This window comes from Lissotriton vulgaris, chromosome 4_1 (genome assembly GCF_964263255.1).
Source record: "Lissotriton vulgaris chromosome 4_1, aLisVul1.2, whole genome shotgun sequence".
In the NCBI taxonomy this organism is placed as follows: Eukaryota; Metazoa; Chordata; class Amphibia; order Caudata; family Salamandridae; genus Lissotriton; species Lissotriton vulgaris.
Genome location: NC_141691.1, coordinates 662,204,535 through 662,228,751, shown reverse-complemented (window position 1 = coordinate 662,228,751; position 24,217 = coordinate 662,204,535). Strand labels below are relative to the sequence as shown.

General features: G+C 41.6%; 1 protein-coding gene across 1 annotated transcript; it reads right to left on the bottom strand.

The window, feature by feature from the left end:
- Positions 1-1,223: 1,223 nt before the first annotated feature.
- LOC147722404 (thread biopolymer filament subunit gamma-like) lies at positions 1,224-20,608 on the bottom strand. The gene is made up of 9 exons (XM_086964923.1): positions 19,848-20,608; positions 16,544-16,604; positions 16,142-16,237; positions 15,113-15,289; positions 11,937-12,062; positions 11,125-11,345; positions 9,787-9,833; positions 6,762-6,800; positions 1,224-1,434 (listed from the first exon to the last, which is right to left on the bottom strand). Exons 1-9 carry the CDS (start codon positions 20,516-20,518, stop codon positions 1,415-1,417), a joined length of 1,458 nt encoding a protein of 485 aa, XP_086821049.1. The 5' UTR covers positions 20,519-20,608; the 3' UTR covers positions 1,224-1,414.
- Positions 20,609-24,217: the final 3,609 nt, after the last annotated feature.

Below are 24,217 nucleotides of genomic sequence, written 5' to 3'. Positions count from 1 at the left end.
GGGCGGCTGGGTCTCCACTGTTTTTATTCCTGTTAATTTTTTATTACACTAATAGTGAATAAACATAATATTTACTAATAGTGTGATAAAAATGGAGAACAATGAGCTGGAATATGCCCTTCCATGGCAGCTGAGGTAAGTAGAACATGCTTTTAAATGTGTGTTGAATGTGCGCTTGGGGGTGAGAGTGTGCTTATGTGTGAATATGTGCGTAAGTATGTATATGTAAGTGAAAGTGGAGGTCAAAGGGCACGTGATGTCACTTCTGTTACCCCTAGCATTTCAGTGAATTGACATCCATGCAGCCACAGCCCTCTTACTGTATGTCCCCTAAAGAGCGTTTGATGTGGCCCTGTGGAGCCATAGGTCTCTTTAATTGGAAGGAGTTTTACCATTTTCCAAACAAAGAAGCAGTCCTTCTAGCTCACTTTCTTCATATTCCATGCTCATCAGTGGCTTCATAATCATCTCACTGATGTCTTGTCTGACAAAGATAAACTAGATCTCGGTATCGGATGCGTATCTGGAGGCTAACACATAGTAATGAACTAATGCTGACGTTTTGACATCCATGTGGATATCACACCATTGGATGTTACTTCAGAGTCACTTTCAATGCAAAACAATTGCTTGCAAAAATGGCATACCGGTTTAATGATATCTTCTTAAGATTGTTGAAAGGCAGAGATATCTGTTATATACATATCACGTGTAATTTACAGCTTTTTTAAGGGATTGCACAAGTGCACACTAACAAAGATGTTATTTCTACTAAAGCCTGGAATGAACGCCTTTGAGAAGCAGTGGTTTTATTTTTTGGAACGTATAATATCTATTTGATGTTCCAGGACTGGCATTGACATTCTTCTAACTTCAGGAGAAGGGAGATCAGAGATTTGACTTGAAATGCCTTTGGCGTACAATTATAGGACACAGTTATTCCTCAAGGTCAGATTTTGGTATAAATAAAGAGGATTACAATTTTAAGTAGGAATTCTGGTGGTATCTAGAGTTCTTCCTCCGGGGTTGAAAGCCCTTTCAGGACTTATTGACAGAGACCAGGAAGGTGGAACTGACAGAAGGTTGGAGAAACTGGATCAGAAGAACTAGCTGTGCTGGTATGATAGGCAAGGTGTAAAGAAGACTATATCATAAACACCTACTTTTCTGTGAAGATACAGGACAAGAGTGAACTTCAAAGAGACCAAAACATGGAACGCCACTAGTAAAAATGCATGGTAGGCTTTTATTAAAGCAGGAGGAGAGGGTTCCTCCATAGGGCAGGCAAATATTTAGTAGAATAAAGTCATGATGGAACAGTGAATAACGTAAGATGGCAGGCAATCTCCAGACAGTCAGTCATCCATCGGCGTCACGTAGGAAATCTCCAGCACAGGACGGTGGTGGTGCTCTTTTACTTGTCATCTATATCAGCTAAGCAAAAAAAAAATGTTGTTGAGGAATAGTGTGATTTCACAAATATGAATTTATAAAGGGCAAATATAGAGCTTTCCAGTTTGTACACTTCAATCATAAACTCCAACTGCGCTCACCTTTGCTGTTTGATACCCACACCCACAACCCGGTGTCTCTAAAACATGAACCCTTTTTGTTCTACACACCATACCCTATCTAAATAACACCCATTTTAGACGGCAACTATGTTTTGGATAGTTATTAAGGAAAACGCAAAAAAAATCCTCTGGAGTGTGCATCGAAAACTATGTTAGCTGAATAAAAGTTCCATGTGTATGCCTACTCACAATACTTATGCCTTGGAAATGCTCACATGGAGGTAAATTACTTCAGTATGCCTCTTGCAAATGTGCATTTGTATTTTTGTTTTACTATGTTCTCCTCCACGAAAATAACCCCCCTTTCATCTCTTTTCAGTAATAGATGCATATATGTTTTTATGGCGTGGATATAATCTGCAAAATGTTTATAAATACTGGCAAATAAACACATTTGAGGGTGCTTAGTGCATTTCGAATAACCACCCCTGTATAATGGACAGGGATGGACATACAGGAAGAAATACGTCAATCTACGTTATCTGTGTATGTATATAATGCACTGCTATGTCAATTGCTGCCTAGTTCTTAACAGTTATGGTTTACTTGATTTTGTATATCATTGTTGCCTGATCGGGATGTGCAGCATCTATTGTGTTTTTCGGTTGCATTCTGTGGCGGGGTTTTTGCCCCACAACTTGATTTGTCTCCCAATATGCACCATTTGTTCCTTCCACTGATTGTAGTGTATGTGTTGTTACATATACACTGTTACACCAGCCCCCCTGCCTCAACTCCCCCAGCAGCAGGGATATTTTAGATCAGAGGTTGCTTCTGTGAGCTGTTTAAACTGTTTACTAGGGACCGGGCACTTCGTTTTTTTGGCCAGGAGAGGGAGTAAAGTTTTATTCAAACAGTATTGTTAGATTTCAAGTTAGTGCGGCCTTTACCTGCAGAAGCCCTAAGTGTGGATTGAGCCTGTCTGTCTCTTAGGAGATTCCGAACAGGAGAAGCAGTACCCCAGGCCAGCAGACACATGACTGGGAATTGGCTATTCAGCTACCAGGCAACTCTGAGTCCTCCCCTCACACCTGTCCAGGCCCCTTAAGGCTTTGCTGGGTGCACCCCAAATCATTCTACTCCATCTTGTGAGTTGCAGCCTACCTGTGCCCCAGATTGCAGTGAGCAGAGTCGAGGAAGTGATAAGGAGGCAGACTAGTGCTGTCTCTTTCCCAAAACAAAAGTTGTTAAAAAACCATTTCCCCTTTCTGTGATTACTGTTTTTGCCTGTGGTTGTTACAGTTTAAAATTGTAGTTTTAACCTGCCTGTGATTGCATATTTTATCACCTGTTTTGTGTTTTAAACTTATGGTTTTTCCTGCCCATGATTGCTTCCATTTAACTTGTTGAATTGTGGGATTTGCAGTCCAAACTCTGTAGTTTATCCCTCTCATTCCTGGTGACAATTCAGTTTTCCCTGCAAATGTCTCCTTTGCTCTGTGCTAAGACCTATATGTTAAAACAGTGCACCCCCAGCCACGATTTTGTGTTCACCAGCCAGTGAAAGCAGCCACCGGTATCCCCCCCAAGCAACAGGGATATTCCACCACTAAAATTACTTTCATGTTTCTCCATACTAATTCAAGATTAATCCTGATGGGTTCCAGAGTAGCGTGCTATTTGCGCTTCAAAACCCCATCAGGGGTAGCAAGCGCTATATAAATACAAATCTCTTTCTCTCTTCTATCCCGCCACCTACCCTTCTCTACCCAAATAACTGAATAACATATCCACTACTCAAATTACGTCATATTTTACAATACTAATTTTCAACACTAATCCTTTATGGGTTCCGGAGTGGCGTGCTACTCGCCAGAAAAGCAATTCAACACCCATCAAGGGTAACAAGTGCTATATGAATGCAAACCTTTCTTCTAACCCTCCGCTATCCTTCTCACTCCAAATAACTGACTAATATCGACCACTGAAATTACTTCATATTTCACCATATTAATTCACCACTAATCCTTTATGGGCTTCCTGAATAGCGTGCGTCAACACCCCATCAGGGGTAGAACGCTACGGATCTGGGAATACATTAGATGAGAATAGGTGTCGTACTCGTACACCTTGATGGAAGAATTTTTAAATTACGGGATTACAGAAGGATAGCGGAAAAGATAAACCTGGTGAATTTAAACAGAAGGATAACGGAAAAGATACATTTCGTGAATTTAAGATAGAATCGGTCAACCATGATGAAAAGTACATAACCAGAGGTATTACACAGACGGCCCTGAAGAAGTCAAAGGTCGACACTGACCAGACGAAACACGTGTTGGCTGCGTCAGAACGTTTGGCTGCGTCAGAACGTTATGGAATAGTAGAAATGAACTTTTCAATGAAGAAAATAAATTGAAAATTTTGATGATTTGAAAAACTGTAATTCATGGACATTGAGTGCTCGGAAGAAATTTGTATAGTTTTGAATCACCATTGTGGTTTATATGTGGTGTCGTGGTAACTGACTTCTTTCAACCTGAGCACCTATTCTATATATTTTGAATATCTACGTTTACCTTTACATGCAGTGCGCTCAGATATAACTGTTACCATTTCCTTTTGTGACCCCATCAGGAGTAACAAGCGCTATATAAATACTAACCTTTTTCCTCCTCTATCCTTCTGCTATCATTCCAAATCCAAATAACTGACTAACCTATACACCACTTAAAATGTACTTGCATGTTTCACTATACTAATTCAACACTAGTCCTCTATGGGTACTGGAGTAGCGTGCTAATCGCCAAAACAGCGCTTCAACGCCTCATCAGGAGTAGTAGGCGCTATATAAATACAATTACAATACAGTACAATAGACATGTCCCGAAATAAAAACAAGTTTAAAAAAAAAAAAGAAATTCTATAAAATTGTAAGTATTCCAATGAATAGTAGATAATATTTGCACATTTATCAGACCACCAATCTGTCTTTTTACTATTTTAGCAGTCAACCCTTTTTTGGAGACCTGCAGTTGGAACATTAAAACGGACTGAATGGATGGTTGAATTAAAAAATATGACAGGGCGGCCAAACAGGACTCGAAAACAGAATACTAAGAAAAAATCAGCTCCATGGTACAATCAAGAATTAAAAATAGCACAGGGGGAGCTCCGTAGAGCAGAACGCAGATGGAGAAAAAACTATAGCACGGAAGAGCGGGGTAAATATAAAAGGGCTATAAGCACCTACCATGCGCGAATTAAATCAACAAAAAGGAAATTCTACGAATCTGCCATAGTTGCTGTAAAAAACAAACAAAAATGTATTTTTAACATTGTAAATGATTTTAATAAACCCACATTTTTAACACAGGAAATTCCACCCTCAAAAGACCTCTGCGAAAATATAGCTGATTATTTTGAGGACAAAGTACAGGGTCTAACCAAAGATTTTGAAATTCCCTCTCTGGAACCCAGTAGAGAAGGTGGAAGTGCTGATGAAATTGTGAACCAGTTAGCAATATTCCGCCCAATTAGCCTGGAAGAAACAAGGCAGTCAATCTTAACCACAAAATCTGGGTCCCCATTTGACCCCTGTCCCATAAGACTCCTGCATCTCATGGTAGATGAAGTAAACCCTATGATTAACGAAATCGTAAATCATTCACTTTCCACGGCCAATGTGCCACTGGAATGGAAACTTGCGGCAGTGAAACCCTTACAGAAAAAACCCCTTCCTGACCCTGCGACTCTTTCCAATCTGCGACCTATCTCACTTCTCCCAGCATTATGTAAGATCGCTGAATCACTGGTTAACAAACAGCTGACCATGTTCTTAGAAGTCAACGAGATATGGCATCCCAATCAGGCGGGGTTTAGAGCCCAGCATTCAACAGAATCGGCTCTACTGTACACGACAGACACCATTCGTACTGCCCTAGACCAAGGAAAGAAGGCCGTCCTGATTTTATTAGACCTGTCGGCGGCCTTCGACACGGTCTCTCATGCCATCCTATTAGATCGGCTAAAAACATCGGGCGTGAAGGGGACGGTACTAGAGTGGTTGGAAAACTACCTAAGGGACAGGAGACAGGTGATAACCCTGGGGGAATTTACCTCCACGGAAAAACATCAGACGATGGGAGTACCCCAGGGGTCCAGCCTCAGCCCGACATTATTCAATGTCTACACTGCGCCTCTGATTAAACTAATATCATCTTTTGGCATAGAGGTAGTAGCATATGCCGATGATACGCAGTTAATACTGGTTACGGATAGGGACAACCAGTCATGGGAAGAAACATTCAAGGAATGTTTAACTGCCACCTTTGATTGGATGCGGAAGAATCACCTAAAATGTAATACAGGAAAAACAGAGATCATTCCGCTAGGCCCAAATAATGACTTTATTCCCAGGCAATGGTGGCCAGAAAGGGCAGAAATACCGCCTCATACAACCATAGTTGCTCGGAACCTGGGGGTCACGTTTGATTCCAATCTCGCCTTCAAGCAGCAGGCAATAAAAGTGGCAGGAATGTGCTTTGGCTTAATCAAAACCCTGAGGAAATTCTTTGATTTACTCCCTTTGGAGGCGAGGAAAACTGTTGCAGTAGCGTTGGTAACGTCGCGCTTAGATTATTGCAACAGTTTGTATGCTGGCACAAATAAAGAAGTAACTTACAGGCTTCAGCTAGTGCAAAGCGCTGCTGCCAGATTGGTGCTAAAATGGCCAAAAAGATCGTCAGCCTCAGGGGCATTAAAAGCTCTACATTGGCTTCCCATTGTAAAAAGGATCCTGTTCAAGGTTTTAATTATAACATTTCGAGCAATTCACAAAACAGGACCATTATATCTACAGAAAAAATTCAAGAGATACTGCCCAACCAGAAGCCTACGATCATCAAATTCCAATACTCTGGTGATTCCTAGGTTTCGTTTAAAAACCCGTGGAGGAAAGTCCCTGGCAGTACTGGGTGCAAAGGCTTGGAATACTCTGCCTCTTGCCCTGAGAACTCTGGATAAAGAAACAGAGTTCCGCAAAGAATTAAAAACTTGGATATTTAAACTGCAAGATAGCATGGCCAGAACTCTAGTTTGATGCTTGCCTCTGTTTTTGGTCCAACTCTGAGTCACTTTGTCATCTGGGAATTTGCCGGAGGTAGCGCCTAGATGCTCCATTGGAGCGATTGCTGCGCGATATAAATAACATTTTACATTACATTACATTACATATTCGGTCATTACCTGAACTACTGTCACTTTTCTTCTCAAATCCCCGTTCAGCTGAAATGAAAACATGGTAAAAGGTAAATTGGGGTCTGATACATTAGTTACAGTCAAATGCCAAAGGGTGACATTTTTAGACATTGGAATGACATTGAAAAATAATCAAAATTATAGTTGGCATAGATCTGCCCATCAGAACATTCTCAAGGAAATGTCTTCTCTGGTTTGATGATTCAGAAATTAAGGTCTTCCACCTTGCAGAAATCAGGTCTCCTTCCCTTAGAAGGTTTGATCTACTATATGTTTTACAAATTTGTTTAGAACCCAATAGTATAGCTGTCCTATGGGGAGAAGGTGTCTCCAACTAGTCAATAGCAAGCAGTAGCTGACAGTACCTTCAGAGTAGCTTCCAGCTTTGAGTTCAATTTTAGAAAGAACTGCAATGAATAAGGGTTTCATTTTCTTTTAAAAGTTAAGGAAAGGCTATGTTTATTTGACATTATTATCAGGATGCAGGTCGCTGAGTGTGTGCTTCACTCAGATTCAAATGAGTCACAGAGGTTCAGAACTGAAGCACTGAGATGTTTCAAAGTAGCTCTTAACTCAATATTGGAGCATGAGAACAAAATGATACTTCTGAATGCTTTTAAATGAAAGACAATTAAAATGAAGAGCTAACTTAATGATTAGGTTAACCCTTCATTTTAATGTTCTTCCTTTTCAAAGTGTCACATTTACAAATAGCAGGCATCTTTCTCCCAGTGTCTGGTGGACAAAGTCCCATAATTATACTGAAACATTCTGTCATATTCTTTTAAATGGAAGAAATGCAAAGTGAAGAAAAGAAATTCTATGAAACATTGTCTTAATGTTCTTCTCTACTTTAAATTAAGCCAATTAATTCCTAATGTTTTGCGAAGCATGTTTCTTTACTTTAAATTCCTCATATTTAAACAAATGACTGTATTTTCCTGTTATAAATATGGCACTATGTCTACAGGCCACTAGGAGTAATATTCCTGCTATTTGTAAAGACATTTTGATATTGGAGAAAATGAAAATGATGCATTTTATGCAATCCATATAAACGTAAAGCTAGTTAATTAGCTGAATTTTTTCCCATTTCAAAGTGTCTCATTTACACACTGTGGGCATCTTGCTCCCACTCGCTGGGAGACATGCTGCCATATGTATAACTGAAAAATACAACCATTTTTTATAAATGGAAAACATTTTAAGTGTAGAAAAATGTTCCATCAAGTGCAGAAAAAAAGTTTCTGATTATGAACAGTTTTGAAGAACATTTTTCTGCTCTTTAAATTTCTCCCATTTAAAACAAAAATGGTTGGATGTTTGTGTTATACATTTAACGGTCCATATGACAAAAGGTATGTCCTATGCCACAAGTACATATGACACAGGCTCTCAGGCACTCATATACATATATCCCAATCATTCCCACACATGTTCATACAGCCCCACAGGCCAGGAACTCATTGATGCAAACAGCAGCCCTATCATAGTACCCTTAGCCACAGTATTTTGCTTAAACCTTTGTGGCGGGCTCCATGTACATTAGTTTAGAGTCGATGAAGCTGGGAGAGGAGGTGTTTGGTAACAATGCACAAGTTACTTGGCCTTCAGTAGCTCATGACAATTTTCACTGATCAGAAGTAGCTCTCAGTACAGAAAAGGTTGGAGACCCCTGACCTAACTTATAGTTGATTAATTAAGCAGGAAACATCTAGGTCACTCATGAATACAGTCTAAACATCCAATTTACGGCTTGATTTAAAGTTTGGTATACAGATATTTGTCACAAATGTGACAGACATCCTGTCCACCTTATTACAAGTGCATTGGGGTATATTGTCCTTGTAATAAGGAGGATGGGATATCAATCAAGTTTGTGATGGAGTGCCCATCAGCCAAACTCTAAATCATTGAAAACAACAGAGTATATCAGTAAATGAACTGGGGCTAGAGTTAACGCACCAAAAAAGCTGAATAATCCACCATCACCCATTAAGACTGATACCTCAATTACCCTCACTCTTTGGAAGTGGAATGCTGAATTATATAACACATGATGTTTTAACTTCTTCATGAGCTAAATTTCTAATAATGGTCAAGAAAACGTCTCTACATGTACACTTGAAGGCTTTTGTTCAAGGCAACTGCAGATGTTCCAATGCACATCTATATGTCAACTAAAGATTGATGTGTTGCCTGATTTATTTAAATATATTATTCTGTTAACTGAAGATTTAAGTACCTAGGAAGTTTTGTACATTGATACCCATGATATTGGAATGATTAATATGTAAACATTGACCTCTTACATCAATGGTGGAAGTATCTAAGGAAAGATGTTATATATCATTTAACTAAGCATGTCCCACATGTACTGTTATTTCGCTGCAATCAAAAGTTTGATGATTTACATCGGAAATCTAAATATTCCCAGTGGTGTCCAACTGCAAACCTTCATCCTTATACTTGAAATATTATTTGATTTGGGTAATTTTCATATTTTATTGTAACTGTCTGTTGTGCACTAGGTTATCTCTAACTAACCGGTAGGCTTAATGGGAGCACTTTAACCCCTTCGATGCTCATGACGGAACGGTTCTGTCATGAGCGTCAGTTGAGCTGTGCTCATGACGGAACCGTTCCGTCGTGAGCCCGTTGGCTCATTAGAACCTTCAGCACAGCGCGAAAATTTGCGCCGCGCTGCAAGAGTGAGATAAACAGGCAGGAAGTGTCTGGTAGTTTATTAAAGAGGCATGAGGTGGATTGAAGAGTGCACAAACTTGGATTTAAGCTCGCCAACATTTAATAGCACCGGCCAAAGGCTTCTAAGTGGACTTTGGCCACCACCATTCATTCTTTTATAAACCAAGCACTGGCAATTGGTAACAACTTTCTTGCACTGGCAATTGGTAATAACTTTCTTGCATCGAGCAGGCTGATTTATTCAACAATATAATAGGTATTGCCTTACTGTATATACAGACTTTTAAAAACATTTTTCTTAACTTACAGGTGTACGTGTAGCAGCCGCCTGAAAGTGCCTCTAGTTCAGGAAATCTGCAAAAGAGAATGCAAGACATATTTGCTGAGTTTCTTTGTCATATCACAGTGACCATGCACACATTACATTTCAATCATCGCTTGGACACAAGTGACACAAATAAGTATATGTTTTCTCCTGATGACTTTTGTGCATGGTGTGCAGTTAGTCTATGCAGAGCAGGCTTAAAATCGTAATCTACTAGCAAAATACTTTGAAACTGGTCTCAGTCATATAAGCAGAGCTGACTTTTTATAAGTAGAAATTTGGTGTCACAGGCGTATGAATGAACAGATCGTTTATGACTTCATGCAAGACAGGGAGGCCAAGCGTATTAAAAAAATGAACGGTACCTCAACCACGACAGGTCAGGTTGAATCGGTACAGAGTAGGTTGTGCATTGGGGTGAGAGGGAGGGCAGGGGTGAACTCGTGCGTGGAGGGCTGAACAAAAAGAAAAGTTTAGGACTTATTTTCAGACAAGTGTGTCTGTCATAAAAAAATCTACATCTAAAGTCAAAAAGGTCTGAATTTTAGCCAACATGCATCACTATTGATCTACCTACAAAATAATGTTATCTATACGTGATTGGATTTTACGTATCTACTTAACGGTCTCTTATCAGGAGGGTGGGGTAAAAAAATCATTACAGACAAGTAACTGTTCTCAATAGTCCCCAGTTAAGAAAAGGAACATGCTTCCTTTTATTTCCTATAGAAAAGAAGATGGAGAAAGCATGTATCTTCAAATCCCAACCCCCACATAGTATGTGTTGCGCACAGCCAGCTTACCTCACTATTGAACCAAGGGTGACTTAGAAAAAGTTGTAGTCATTGAGTTGGAAAGACCTCTTTATAATGTGCACGTCATTGTTAAAAATGGCTGATGGGCCAATCGACTCTCCTACCATACCAGAAGGATGAGTATGCACGCCATTAGATAGGGACACCTTTTATGAATACTCCAAGAGACAATTCAGGTGACGGCTCTGTAGAAATGGTCAATATCATCAAACGAGGACTAAATGGCTGAAGCCGGATACCAACCAACAGCATACATTCTTTGTTGATGGACCCTAAACTCCTTATAACCAAAGGTTTACGTAGTAGAAGGTTTCTAGACCTTCTGTGACCTTGTTGTTTCTAAAGTAGAGAGGGATTATCTAGAGCCAATGGCCATAGAGACTACACAACATGGCAGTCACACACTTTACAGACTGACAGTAGCCTGCTGTTCACATTTTTAACACTTTGCACTTTGGGGGAGATCACTGTATGGCGGGTAGATAAGAAAAGGTGGGCTACTTACTTCAAGTCTTCTCCTTCTAAAAGCTTCCTGTATGTGGCGATCTCCACGTCCAAGGCTTGTTTGATGTCAAGCAGCTCCTGGTAGTTCATGATGACTTTGTGAAGTTCCATTTTGCCCGATTCGATGGCGGCTTCATAGCTGGCTATCTGGGCCTGGGACTCTGCTGCCCCTACACTGACACTAGCTGACGCCTCTGCCAGTCTGTTTTCTAATGCGAAGTTCTGTGAAACAGAAATTAGTGCATACAAAGATCAGAAGAGATATCGAAATAAGGAAACAAATAGGGAAAACAACAACAGTAGGAAAAAGAAGGAAAAATAGGAAGAATAGAAAACAATAGGAATGGGAATAAGGAGAAGGAGAGAGATAAAAAGTGCACATTAAGATGTTGGAATAAAGAAAGAAAATAAGGGACGAAGAAATAGGACATAGGGCAGACACTGGAAGCCGAATCAAACTTTAACAACGGAGGTGTTTAGAGCACAGATGATCAAATAACACAGTGTATAAATACGGTATCCACTATCTGTCCACTTGTCCCATAGGGGTCAACAGCCATGCTAGACTTTCAAGATAGCAGCTTACAATGTAAATGAGCCACATTGACACAGTATGCAAATTTAGATGCTATGAAAATGTATCTTTTGTGGGTATCCTGAACATCTGGCTTTAGATATTCATTCTAAATAATAAAACCTCTCCATTTTTGCCATGGTCAGTAATTCATTTACCTTGTAGTAGCCAGACAAGGCTCCAATGCACAACACACAAATGCAAGGCATTACAGATGGCCTAAAGAGTCTATTACTTACCACTGAAATGAGTGTCTGTAGCTCCATGTTTAGAGACTGGATCTCTTTCTTTGATACTGATATTTCACCTTTGACCTCTGATATTACCTCTGTGTTCTTCGAAGACTCGCTTTGAATCTCTGACATCTAAAAAGAAGAGCATGGATAGTGTTGGTTTGATTTCCCCCTCACAAGACACTAATAATATTTAAATGATATTAGGGTAGAAGAATTCTCTGTTGACATGGTTAAAACAAGTTCACAGGAGCTGCAAAGCATGGGGCAGGAACCCACGTCTCCATGGGCGCATTAACTGTGGTTTAGCTTTCATTCATTTGGCCTGGGAAGGGCCTTTAGAAATAACAAGGTAGAGGATTTATTCCAGGGCAAGGTAACATTAGGTTGCTGTTTTTCGGTGTGTCTGCAGGGGTTGCGACATTTCCCTGAACCAGGAACTTGCACCTGTGCTATCAATCGCAGTAAGAAACATAAACCAGGATAATTGTACAGAGATATAAAGACATTGAAAGTAGTCCCAAATTCGGAGAATCTGAGAAAAAAGAAAACATTGAGGAGGTCTTTCTAAATATTTTAGATGTGAGGTCTAGTCGCAAATGCATTTTGGAGTACTTAAAAACGTACTCCTGTGTTACTCTTTCATGTACTCCTAAATGCGTTTGTGAGTTGGACCCAAAATGTCCATCTCCGTATTGGTAAAAGCACGAAGAAGGCATAGGGCCACATGCATCAAAGTCAGGATACGCGGATCCTAAATATCGAATTTTAAGAAATCGCTATTTCGGACTCGCAAATCCCTATGCATGTAGGAATTGCAAAACATTTTCTAATTCCTACATATTCTTTAATTGGGACTCGCAATTTCTGAATCGCAATCAAGGAATAGCAACCTATTAATTCCTATGGGCCACCAGGCCCTTAGGAATGAATGGGAATTGCATGCGTAATTTGCGAGTACCAAATGAGTACCTGCACATTGCACATGGAATTTCAAGGGCGCAAGGGTGCCAGAAGGAGACCCTGTTGCACCCCTGAAATATGCATGTGTGCAGATGTCGGGCACACACATGCTCCAAGGGCATGTGTGTGAGTGTAACATGGAAATTTGAAAAATGCACTTTAGTGCATTTTTCAAAGTTTTTGCAAATTAACATCAAGTTCAAATTGATGGTAAATTCCGATCCCTAATTGCGAATTCGCAATTCGAAATTGCATCATGCATTGCGGGAATCGCAATTTGCGATTTCCTAAATGCATTTGCAATTTAAGTAATCGAAATTTTTGCGATTACTTAAATTGCAATTTTGCATTTGCATTGATGCATCCCAAATGCAAAAATACGGGTCGCAAAAGGGCAGATTCGGTGAATCTGCCTGTTTGCAATCGGTATTTTCATTGATGCATGTGCCCCTAGTCCTTTCTATTTGCACTGGTAGTCTGGAAATATCCCAATTATATTCACATTTTTAAACTGCAGGGCCGAATTCATAAAGGCATTAAGAGTGCGTAAAAGAGCGCTGCGGAAGTAAGTTGTACGCGCTCCAAAACGCCATTGTGAATAGGCACCAAAGTTATACGATGCTTCCCATGTGATAAAAAGTTTCAATTGCTACACCTGTGAAGGATGCATCAACAAAATTGTCCATGGCTCAGATGCTCAAATGCACACATGGTTTCTATACAATCATGAACATGAATGCAATGCCTCTCTCACCACTACTACATATGAAGTTCTGTCTTTGTTCAAGCATTTGTCCATGAAAGTGGCAAGGAGTAGAGGTGGGTGGATATGTATTTCTTTTAGGGGGAATTAAGGAAGTGAAAAGTGCACAGATGGTAGCAGTTTTATTCCAAAAAGGGGGCATTTGAAAATGATCTACTCATGGGACACATTTCACTTGAGTTCTACTTAGCTCAGGGAGACTGAAATCATGGTGGTGTAAATTCAAATTATGTGGTGTAGCTGGTGGGATTCTGAGGCATAGAAAAGCTGCTCTGTCTTGCGTAGTATGTGAAGGAGGTCAGTTGTGAAGTACATTCATTGGTAAACTTACCTCATTATTATAGCCTTTAATTTTGCATGCCTGGTAATAAAAACATATCTCAATGCATTATAAAAAATAGAACTGCCATTTATGAAAGAACCCAATGTCCTAATGCTAGACAATTCTGTAGACACCATATAAATTCTTATTCACTAAACATGATTTATCTAGCATTAGGACATGGGAGCAATTATCTTAATAATGTCAGAAGCAAATCCACCCTGCTTCTTGGACTAGTGGCATGAATACAAGGGGGGCATCTTGGGTATTCCCTAGGTCCTTGGCGTCTCTGCCTGGTACGTGTTCTGCCAGGCAGGCCTGAAGGGTCGCCTGGCAGAAGAGAGATGTCAACATGATGTGATGTCACACTCCAACTACAGCGCTGCTGCGCCTGTGATAAAGGGCTAGCAGGCCTGCGGCCATGGCGGGAGCTTGATGGCGTTGCGGTGAAGATGAGGCCTGCCTGAGGCAGTGCTTCTGCACAGGACTGATTATACACCTCTTTGTGGTTAGGTCTGCCTGCTTATTACCCTGATGCCCACACAGGTCACTGTAGTGGTCCACCTCTCTGGATCCCGTCGGTGGACAGGGGTTATACTAAACAGTTGTGCTCATGCTAACAGGTGTTTTTTAACCTTAGATCACTTCTCATTTCATTTTCTGATTATTTTTTATTATTATTATGTGTTTTTGTTTATTCTTTTGTGGTCCTTTGTTGATCTCTTCCTCACTCTACAATTATAATTATGATCCCTGAATATTTGGACTCGTTCTCCGCATATATTTTAGTCACACTCTCAAATATCTAGCTTTTAGATACCCTATGCAGCATCTCCCCGAATTACTTATGCTTCTCAGCGTAACATAGGATTGCCTATTCCCTTTCTAAGCCTGGTACCTGTACAAACTGTGCCTTTTATCAAAATCTGTCAGAACAAAATTCATCACCAGAAATGTAGTTCAAAAACGAGAACAAATTTGCACAAACTTATCTAGTAAAATATTTTGGAGAAACAGAGAACGTTCACCAATGTTCTCCTCCCCTCCTGGATCGCCTTTGCATCTCCTCTTTAGTACGCCTGACACTTCATGGTAAAAGAGGGTGGACATTATGTAGATCTTCCACCAGCTTACCTTTGCTTCAAAGAATCTTTGTGCATCTTCTTTGTGTTGCTGGACAGACTTTTCATACGTGGCTCTCATCTCTTTCAAGGATTTCACGATGTCGAAGGACCTGACAGCATCGACTTCGATGAGAGAGACGGATTTACCAGCTGTGGTACCCAGTTGCGTCTGAAGAGTGCTGACCTCCTGAGAGAAGAAAACCCAGTCAGGAATGTTTACTTTGAAAGGAAAAATACCAAAAAAATCCACTCATGTCCTACATTTCTCATGTGAAAACATGGCATGATATAGAACTTTCGAAGAAGAAACCTTGCAGTAGTTTTTCAAACTGCAAAAAAATATTTTCTCAGACACTCAAATGCAAACTAGGTCTCCGGTCATACTTGCCACAATATTTTTTCACCTGAAAGCCAATCCTTGTAGCCATCTTACCAGTGGCGAGCCTGATCTTCCTATCTATTCTGAGTAATGATTCCACCTAAAAAGTGTGCGTCATACAGGAGGTCAATGTCATGAAGCATTCCCGATAAATAAATGACATACTGATGCCAAGGGTTGTTGAGTGCATTCAACATTAAATTCAACATTGACTCAAGTTTAGATTCAATCTATGCAGGTTTAGTAACCATACATCTATCTGTGGTTCAATTGCTAGGTGATTCAATCTGTTATGTAAGAATTGAGATGTGAAGCTGTCTGTCTATGCGGGTCCAGCGGCATCCATCCATCCACCCTCTTTTACACTCTCTGGCAGTCTGACAATTGATCTATTTAGCAACAGCAAAAAATTATCTATCTTTAAATCTATCTCTCTATCCAATAATTGCTCTAGATAGCATTGCATCGCTTCCATAATTGTCTGTCAACAAATTATTCAATATCTATTAATTTGTGGCACTTTGAACTGACAAACACGTTTGTCTGTTATTGAAACCAGTCCCCACTCTGGCAAGTAAATTAGGCGACTATTTTATTAAAATCAAGTCACATGTCGGTATTTTTATTTCGCCAAGCACAATGTTTGGAGGTGTCAATTACCTCTTCCTGTGTCTTCTTCACGTAGTCTAATTCGTCAAGGGCCGCGGTGTATTTTTGCTCCAGGTCAGTGCGAATTTCGGATGCAATTTCGATATCCTGCAACATGAACAGATGTTTTGATATTGACCATTTCAGAGAATGCAATAAAGAATTCCCTGTAATGATTAGTTTCCACATTAGCCTCTGACCTCCTGTCACCTTGAAATGCAAATTAACTCAGAAATAAGGTCATCATTTACGAATTAACAGAGCACCAAGACACATAGGGATGGGTCATCTCATAGCACAAATAGAGGGGTCTCCTCGCCTCTTTAGACAACAAGATATAAAGGAAGTAGAGGGTCCTTGCTGGTCTCTACCCAGTGTTTTGAAGCATCTCAGTGGTAAATGAAACAGACGTACCCTTTTCATGGCAGAAATGTCAGTCTCCAGTTGAAACTTCACACCCAACTCAAAGTCATACCTGAAGGAAAAACACATTTAGTACGTTTCAAAGAGAGAATGAGAAATACAAGTGAAGCCTGCACTGCAGGCCCTTACAACATTCCAACATTTAGGAAAATGTACATTATTTAGAGTAAGTGATGGATTGAATGGTAACCAAACACAGTAGGTTTCATGGACACCCGAGTAGTCCTTCCCACCTCAAAATGTCATAGTGATGAATAGAAAAGTCGAACATTATGACCTTTTTACATAAATTCCTAAGGTTATGGACTACGGCTATAACTTTGTTTTAGAAGTCTAACCCAAAAAACATGGTAAACATCCACCTGGGTGAACTGCAGAGGATTGCTCCCAGTATTCTGAATATCAGGGCATGAGCAGCAGGGAACAGGGGACCTGGTAGAGAGAGGAGATTGATAATGTGGTGCTCTCAAGTTTGGGGAGAGGGCCTTCCCACAGTATAATTCATCACACCGACACTAGTGCACCACATCCACATTACAAAGGTGTGCACCCGAACACTTGAGCATGGGCCGTTCAAAGATGGATGCAGTTTTGTCAAACTATTTAAACCTATGTGCTTCATGTAGATGTGCTAAGAAACTGTGGCCCTGTTGACCTTCACTATCATTTTTCAATCCAAATATCAAACTCACATGTCCCCCGTTGAAATTATTTTAATATCTCCCTATCCTATTTCACCACTAATCCTTTATGGGTTCCGGAGTACTGTGCTGCTCGCCGGGAAAGCACTTCAACGCCTAGTCAGGGGTAGTAAGCGCTATATAAATGTGATTTCAATTACAATTATGGTTGTGCCCAAGAGGTCCGAAATAAATTAAGCCACTGCAAACAAGGAGTGTGCGGGACTGTAAACTGTTTGAGGGGAGGTTAGAAAAAGCTGCTGCTCTGTTTCTTGTGGAACCTAGCAAGAGCCTAACACAATTCAGATCAAGATCGAGGTCCAGGGCTTTCAGAACATGAATGTAAAAGACAAACTTAAAAACAATGACCCCGGAGAAGATCCCCTGTGACTATTTCAATCTAGCAGCAGCGTCAAGAAAGTGACTAAAAGCCCAGATTCACACCCATATTCAAGTCCCCATTAGGATGTGTTACCATGTAGGTTTTTAAAGATTTCTGCTATAGGGACTACATTTTATAGTATAAACAATACAGCACTTACTGCTGAGACCACCCATCCTGTGGTACTGGTGTCCAACTAATCACGCGGGCGCCATACATTACTAGCTGCTCTTGTAGGTGCCACGTTTCCTTCATTTTGCAGGAGTCTCCACACTATGGATTTCCCTTCCTCTCTCAAGCAAACTCAAGTGAGTCTCAGGCAAAATGGTACTTTTAGTTGGAACTTTGCCCCTGTGCTCCTAGATTTCTTATTGGTTGTCCATTTTAAAGCGCTCATTTCATTGGACGCGCCATGGAGGTAAGACCTGATCCTCTCTGCGTTTGTGAATTGTTTCATTTCTCTAAATGATGATGTCTACATTCCACACGAACACGTGCAGCAGTAAATGGATGTGGAAAGAAAATGCATCTGTCTGTACTACTCCGGAGTAATGTCAAAACTCTGCATAATGTCAATCGCTTAAAAAATGAAAGGACTTAGATAGAAAAATCTAACTTTTCAATAGGTTTCAAGGTTACAATGGGAGCCGACTACAACACATAAAAAGATATATCATTTAAGGTATATTGTCAAAATGATCAATCCTTACTGTCCAAAACCTTAGTTCACCATGAACTATGCAAAAAAGAGAACCTCACAATTAAATACACACTAATCACTCTATTGCCTGTATGAAGAGATCACTTGGACAAACCCAAACTCTGACAGATCAAATGTTCACTTAGGAGAGTCTGTTTTTTTTCACTTCAGTGTTTCTAAGCGAAATTTCAGAAAGTCACAATCTGGGGCTTTGCGTCACTTTGAAGATGACTCCATCAGTCAAAGACATACAACTCTCAAAAACGATCATCAACACGGACCGATTTTGCCCTGTGTTTTTCGCTAAAATGACTCTTTGGAAACAGCACATCTCAGGATGTGATTTATCTAAAAATGATGCTGCACAAAGTACTGAGAAGTAAAAAATAAGATGACATGCCGCATGATCAACTAACTACACACCACACTCTGCTTTCAGATATTAATATTCTGACTTTGTTCTTGAAGACATTGATGGAAAAATGTGGCAGGCCCTCGGTGAGAACCCTCATTCCCACACCTTCTCCCAGTGCCTTGACTCTTTCACGAAACTTTCAACTGAGGGGGAGATGGCTTGTAGATCACCTCGAGGATGTTGTCTGATTATTGCTCAGTCCAATGGATTTTTGGCCAGATTCATCGAGCTTAATTGCGCTCGCAAAAGGCCAGATTCTGAGAATCTGGCCCTTTGCGAGTGCAATTTTTGCATTTGGGATTCATCATCCCAAATGCAAAATTCGCTAATAAAGAATTCGCACATTTGCGAGGAATTGCATTTAAGGAATCTCTATTTGAGATTCCTTAAATGCAATTCATGAACCATCTTAAAATTGCGAAATCGCAATTTTGGGCTGCTATTTACCGCGAGGTCAAACCTCGTGGTAAATAGCGAAAACTTAGAAAAATGCATTTGAATGCATTTTTCTAAGTTGCATGTTACACACACACATGTCCTTTGGACATGTGTGTGCGCAACACCAATGTAGATTACATTTCAGGGGTGCTACAGGGTGTCCTTTGGACACCCCTGGCACCCTTGAAATCGCATCCTTATTTCCGATTAGCAAATTGCTAATCGCAAATAAGGAATAACTCCCCATTCATTCCTATGGGCCTTTAGGCCCATAGGAATGAATGGGGAGTTATTCCTTATTTGCGAATAGCAATTTGCTAATCGCAAATAAGGAATGTGTAGGAATCACAATTTATTTAGTGTTTCCTACATGAATCCCGTTTTGCAAGTCCTTAATAGCGATTCCTTAATAATCGCTATTAAGGACTCGCAAAACGGGACAATGATGAATCTGGCTGTTTATCCTTTTTTTTCGACACTGTCCTTGTTTGCTAGGCCCCACATGCATGAAATTGTATGTGTGCGCCCCTGAGCATGCGCAAGGACTTCGCATGTTTGTGTACAAGAATACATAAACTATAGCTTTAAATATAAATATAACGTGATTTCTAGTCACCCACAAATTGATCAATAAAGCATGAGAGATTGTACTTAAGAAGGATATATTTAAAGTTTCATACTTAGCCTTGAGTTCTTCCGCGGCTCCCCTGATGTTGTCCAGCTCAATTTCATGCCTGATGTTCTCTAGGGTGATGTTCTCCACGTTGGTCCTCAGGTCGCTGAGCTGGGCTTCGTAGTTGACCGGGGCGGAGGGGTCACCTCCGCCAGAGACTGGGGCACCCCCTGTCAAGCTGTCCAGCTGGGCCTGTAAGGTCTTGTTCTCCATTTGCAGTTGCTTGACCTTCTCCACATAGCTCTGGAAGCGGTCATTAAGCCCTGACAGGGTCTGCTTTAGAGATGCACTTGATGGCAAACTGGCCCCACGCGGTGCAAAGCTCCCGCCAAAACCCTGAGCAGAGCCCTGGCTTAGGCCTGTTGACATCAGGGCGCGACCCATTGCAAATGCAGGACTCCCCCCAGCTCCAAATCCAGCCCCTCCACCGAATCCAGCACCACCACCAAACCCACCTCCAAGGCCACCTCCGAAACCACCACCAAAACCACCGCCGCCAAACCCACCTGCAGACCCCAGAGAATACCCTGCACCCCCTCCACCTAAGGATAGGCCTGACATGCTAGAGGCAAGGCCCAGCCCGGCGCCGCCCCCATAACCGCCAGAGGCTCCACCCCCAGCTCCAAAGGAGAAGGACCTCTGGGAGCTTGCGGCAAAGCTTTGGCTGGAAACTGACATGGCAGCAGCTGCAGCTTAAACTTGCAAACAAAACGTTAAGCTTTGCGAAGCAAGAGTGGGGTGGCAGTTGGCAGTCGGGACTGAAAGCACCGAAGCCTAGCTCTCCAGCAATTTATACTTTTCTCCCAGGAGACACGCCTTCCTCTCCGAGATCAAAGTTTCACCCTGAAGAGTGAGAATCTTTTTTTATTTTCTATCCATCATTCCTGACAAGCGTCTACCCTTAAGCCAGTCATTCTTCAAGAGATACTGAGCATATCGAAAATGATGGCCTGTCAGGATTCCGCTGTCAGTAAAGCGCGAAGGAATAAAAATATGAATTTCTGAAGTTACATTTGAAAAAAAAAGCGCAGGTTTCAACATGAACCTTCCCTCAAGCTGAAAAAGGACCTGAACGCCATTAAATTAAAATGCATCCAGTAGTTCAGCAAATCATACACCACTTCGCAAAGAGTCGCTGTGTTATGGTCAAATACATATGAAATTATTTTTCTCAGGAAATGTTTCTGACTTTAGAAGAAGCCTGTTGAGTATGAATGTTTGAAAAGATTAGAATGACGACTTACTTATAACTACATTAGTTTACAGTAGTATGCTCTGAGAGTCGGGCAGATGGCATAGAAAATGATGAAAGGTTAGGAATGCATTTTGTGAACGGTTTTTGGTACAGTGCCGTTGTGTGTGCCGAGTTGAGCATGCGATCATATGTACCATAAAAGCAAGCAACCTTTCAGTAGTTACTGAAGGCAAATCCTATTGTGTTTTTATATATTCAGTGGCGGCTGGCATGTAAGGAATGTGGTGAGGCGGGAGGAAAAAATCAAACATAAATAAATGCTAAAAAAATAAATAAATAATACAAGTACCTTCAATCCTGGTGCAACGTCCTCCTCGCTCGGATCTTCTGTTCTCCAAGCAGGCAGGCCCCAACACTGGACCAGGAAGCTGCAGTAACGACTCCTGGGGCTGCTTTCATGCAGCATGAAAGCAGCACCAGGATTGGAGGGAGAGGACTCTCTCGCCGATCTCGAGAGCACTGGAGCTCTATGTTGCCTCTAACCCTGCTGCCTTAGACGGCTGGGTTAGAGAGGTTTAAACTGCGCATGTCTGGTTGGCCATCGCAAGACAGTCAGGCAAGAATATATTCACTTTTTAAACCTAAGTGTCCTGCCCATTACTGCTTTCAGCTGCTGCATGACTGGCAGCAGCAGCAGAGAGCCCCGATCCCTGTCCTAACGCTCAGCTCGGGACGAGGTTTTGAAGAAATAAAATGGTAGTTTACCAATTTATTTTTCTATCCTTGGGGGCATTTTTCATTAGGGTAATGCATCTCTACCTTAACGGAGGAGTCGCTCATATGTATATTGGTCGTGGAGTATACCATGGAACAAGGGATGTGGCTAAGATGGTGGCTAAGTAGGAGCTCGTCTGTACTGCTCTGTCACCTGACTTCGACAGCTACCAGCCTTGGACTCACTAAACTGTGCTCTCTCGCAAAACTGAGCAGGGGGATGTCCTTAGAAGCGGAAAGATGCTCGCGCGCCAAACCAGGGCACCTGACACAGCAGAAAGCAGCCTGACCTGCTGTGCGGATCACTGGGACGTCTTCAAGATTCCGTCCACAACAGAGACTGTGTGGCAAGCAGCTCAGAGACAACTCACGAGCGCTGTAAGGGAACCACATCGCTTCTGGAGTGTAAATTCAGCCCCTTCCATTTGGCACACCATTGATGCCCGAAAAAAGATGCACCAGAGTGATGTTGAGAAACCATGGCACACAAGCAGGTAGACATCGGCGGCAAAGGATGCAGACAATGACATAACTGGGAGCAAAGCTTGGTGCTTGGGACCCGAAGTCAAATGGAGGGCATTAACCCTCATCAGAGCCCTGCAGCAGACCCCTCTCAGGCCCATGGGTGCAGCAATAAATCATGCTGCGTTAAGCACACCGCTGGGTAGCAGGCAGTGATATGAGGGGACTCTATCGCAATGCTTGAATACCTGGAGCAGCCCAGGCCCACACTCACCCGGAAAAGAGAATGCTGAGACTACAGGCTAGGTAGAGAACATTGGGGGTCATAGCAACACCTAGCCCCTGCGTAGAAAGTCGCAGATGGAAAGCGGCCACCCACCAGTCATACCCGCCTCCGAGCACATGCTGTAGTTTTTAGAAGGACATCTCTAATCGGCCCAGCGGACATCCCACACAGGAGACAGCAATCGACCCGGAGGGCAGCACAAAGCTCTTACCAACATAGCAGCCTCCTGCCAAGTAAGCTACTGAATCCCAGGTGGGCAAAGAAGCAATCCCTGACCTCCACTGGCTGACACACAGCAACAGGATCTGTGAAGGATAATCGCTGAGAGGGCCAGTGCATACAGAAAAGATGATAACACACAGATCTAAGAACGATCTCACACTTAAACAACTGTCCCCAAAAAAATTTACTTTTGTGGGACACAGCTCTCCACGACGAGCCGACACAAGAGAACCAACACCAAGCATGGAACAGGTGGTGGCAGATGCACTGATTATGAAATCCTTTCTGCTCTGTTCAACAAAATAAGGGAGGGCTTAGCCGTGTTACGAGACAATGTGACCTCAATATCAAAGACAGTAACAGAGTCATGGCAGAGATTGGCCAATGGGCAGCCACACTGCAGAGTAGTAGCATAGTAGCAACCCCAAAGAAGAACTCAACAACTATAGCTGCAAACTCCTAGAGATACAACAAAAAAACATTGAACTTCTAACTCACCTTGAAGACCTAGAATACAGATCACGTCGCTCAAACATCAGAACAAAAGGGTCCCCTCATAATGTGGAGAAAGGTGACAGAGAAGGCTATGCCACTTGTCTCTTCAAGCAATTACTTCTAGACTTGGCTGACATGGACATTATTCTCTACCACGTGCAAAGGGTCGGCCGGCCTTCTGGCTCACTGGGCACAGAGCAAGAAATACTGACCAGTGTACACCACTGTTGACAGAAAGAGGCCATAATGATGGTGGCAAGGAACTAGGGCAATCAGGTAAAATTCTGCCGTTTTTGTTAGATGTGAGTATGGCCTGTACCATTATCTTTGCCATGTAACATCTGATAATTGTTACCTTTTAGATCAGCAGATGCAGGCACCCTGTTCCCTGACTTGTCTCAATCGGTGAAGGTAGCTAGGAGCCGTAGTGTGTTTTTTCGAATGCGTGGCTCTCATTTGCAGGTAACATTCCCCATTTTGACAGAAGCACATAGCTAGTCTCGTCATACTGATGAATTTCGATATACAATAATTTTTGTATGCATTTCCTTTCAGAATGCTGCAAGTGAGATGCGGTTTTAAGGCCCAAATATAACTTGTAAAGATTTCCATATCACAAAGGGAACACCATGAAGGTTTTTCTTGGACTAAAGGTAAATCTTGTGATAACATGGAGATGCCTAAACAGGGAACTTGTATTGACACTACAAACTGTTTATTATACTACTATCTCCCTCATGACAGAGTTCAAGACTGTTATTCGCTCTATCTGGAAGGCGTCCTCGTCAGATACCTAATGTTTTAAAAGACGCGCTATGAAGGATATGTAAGACAAGAGCAGGTATGCTTTAACATATGAAACGCTGAATTTAAACGGAGTGGCACATACATTTCCAGAAATTTCTGATTCGAAATCTTGTTATCAACAGGACTTTGCATGGAT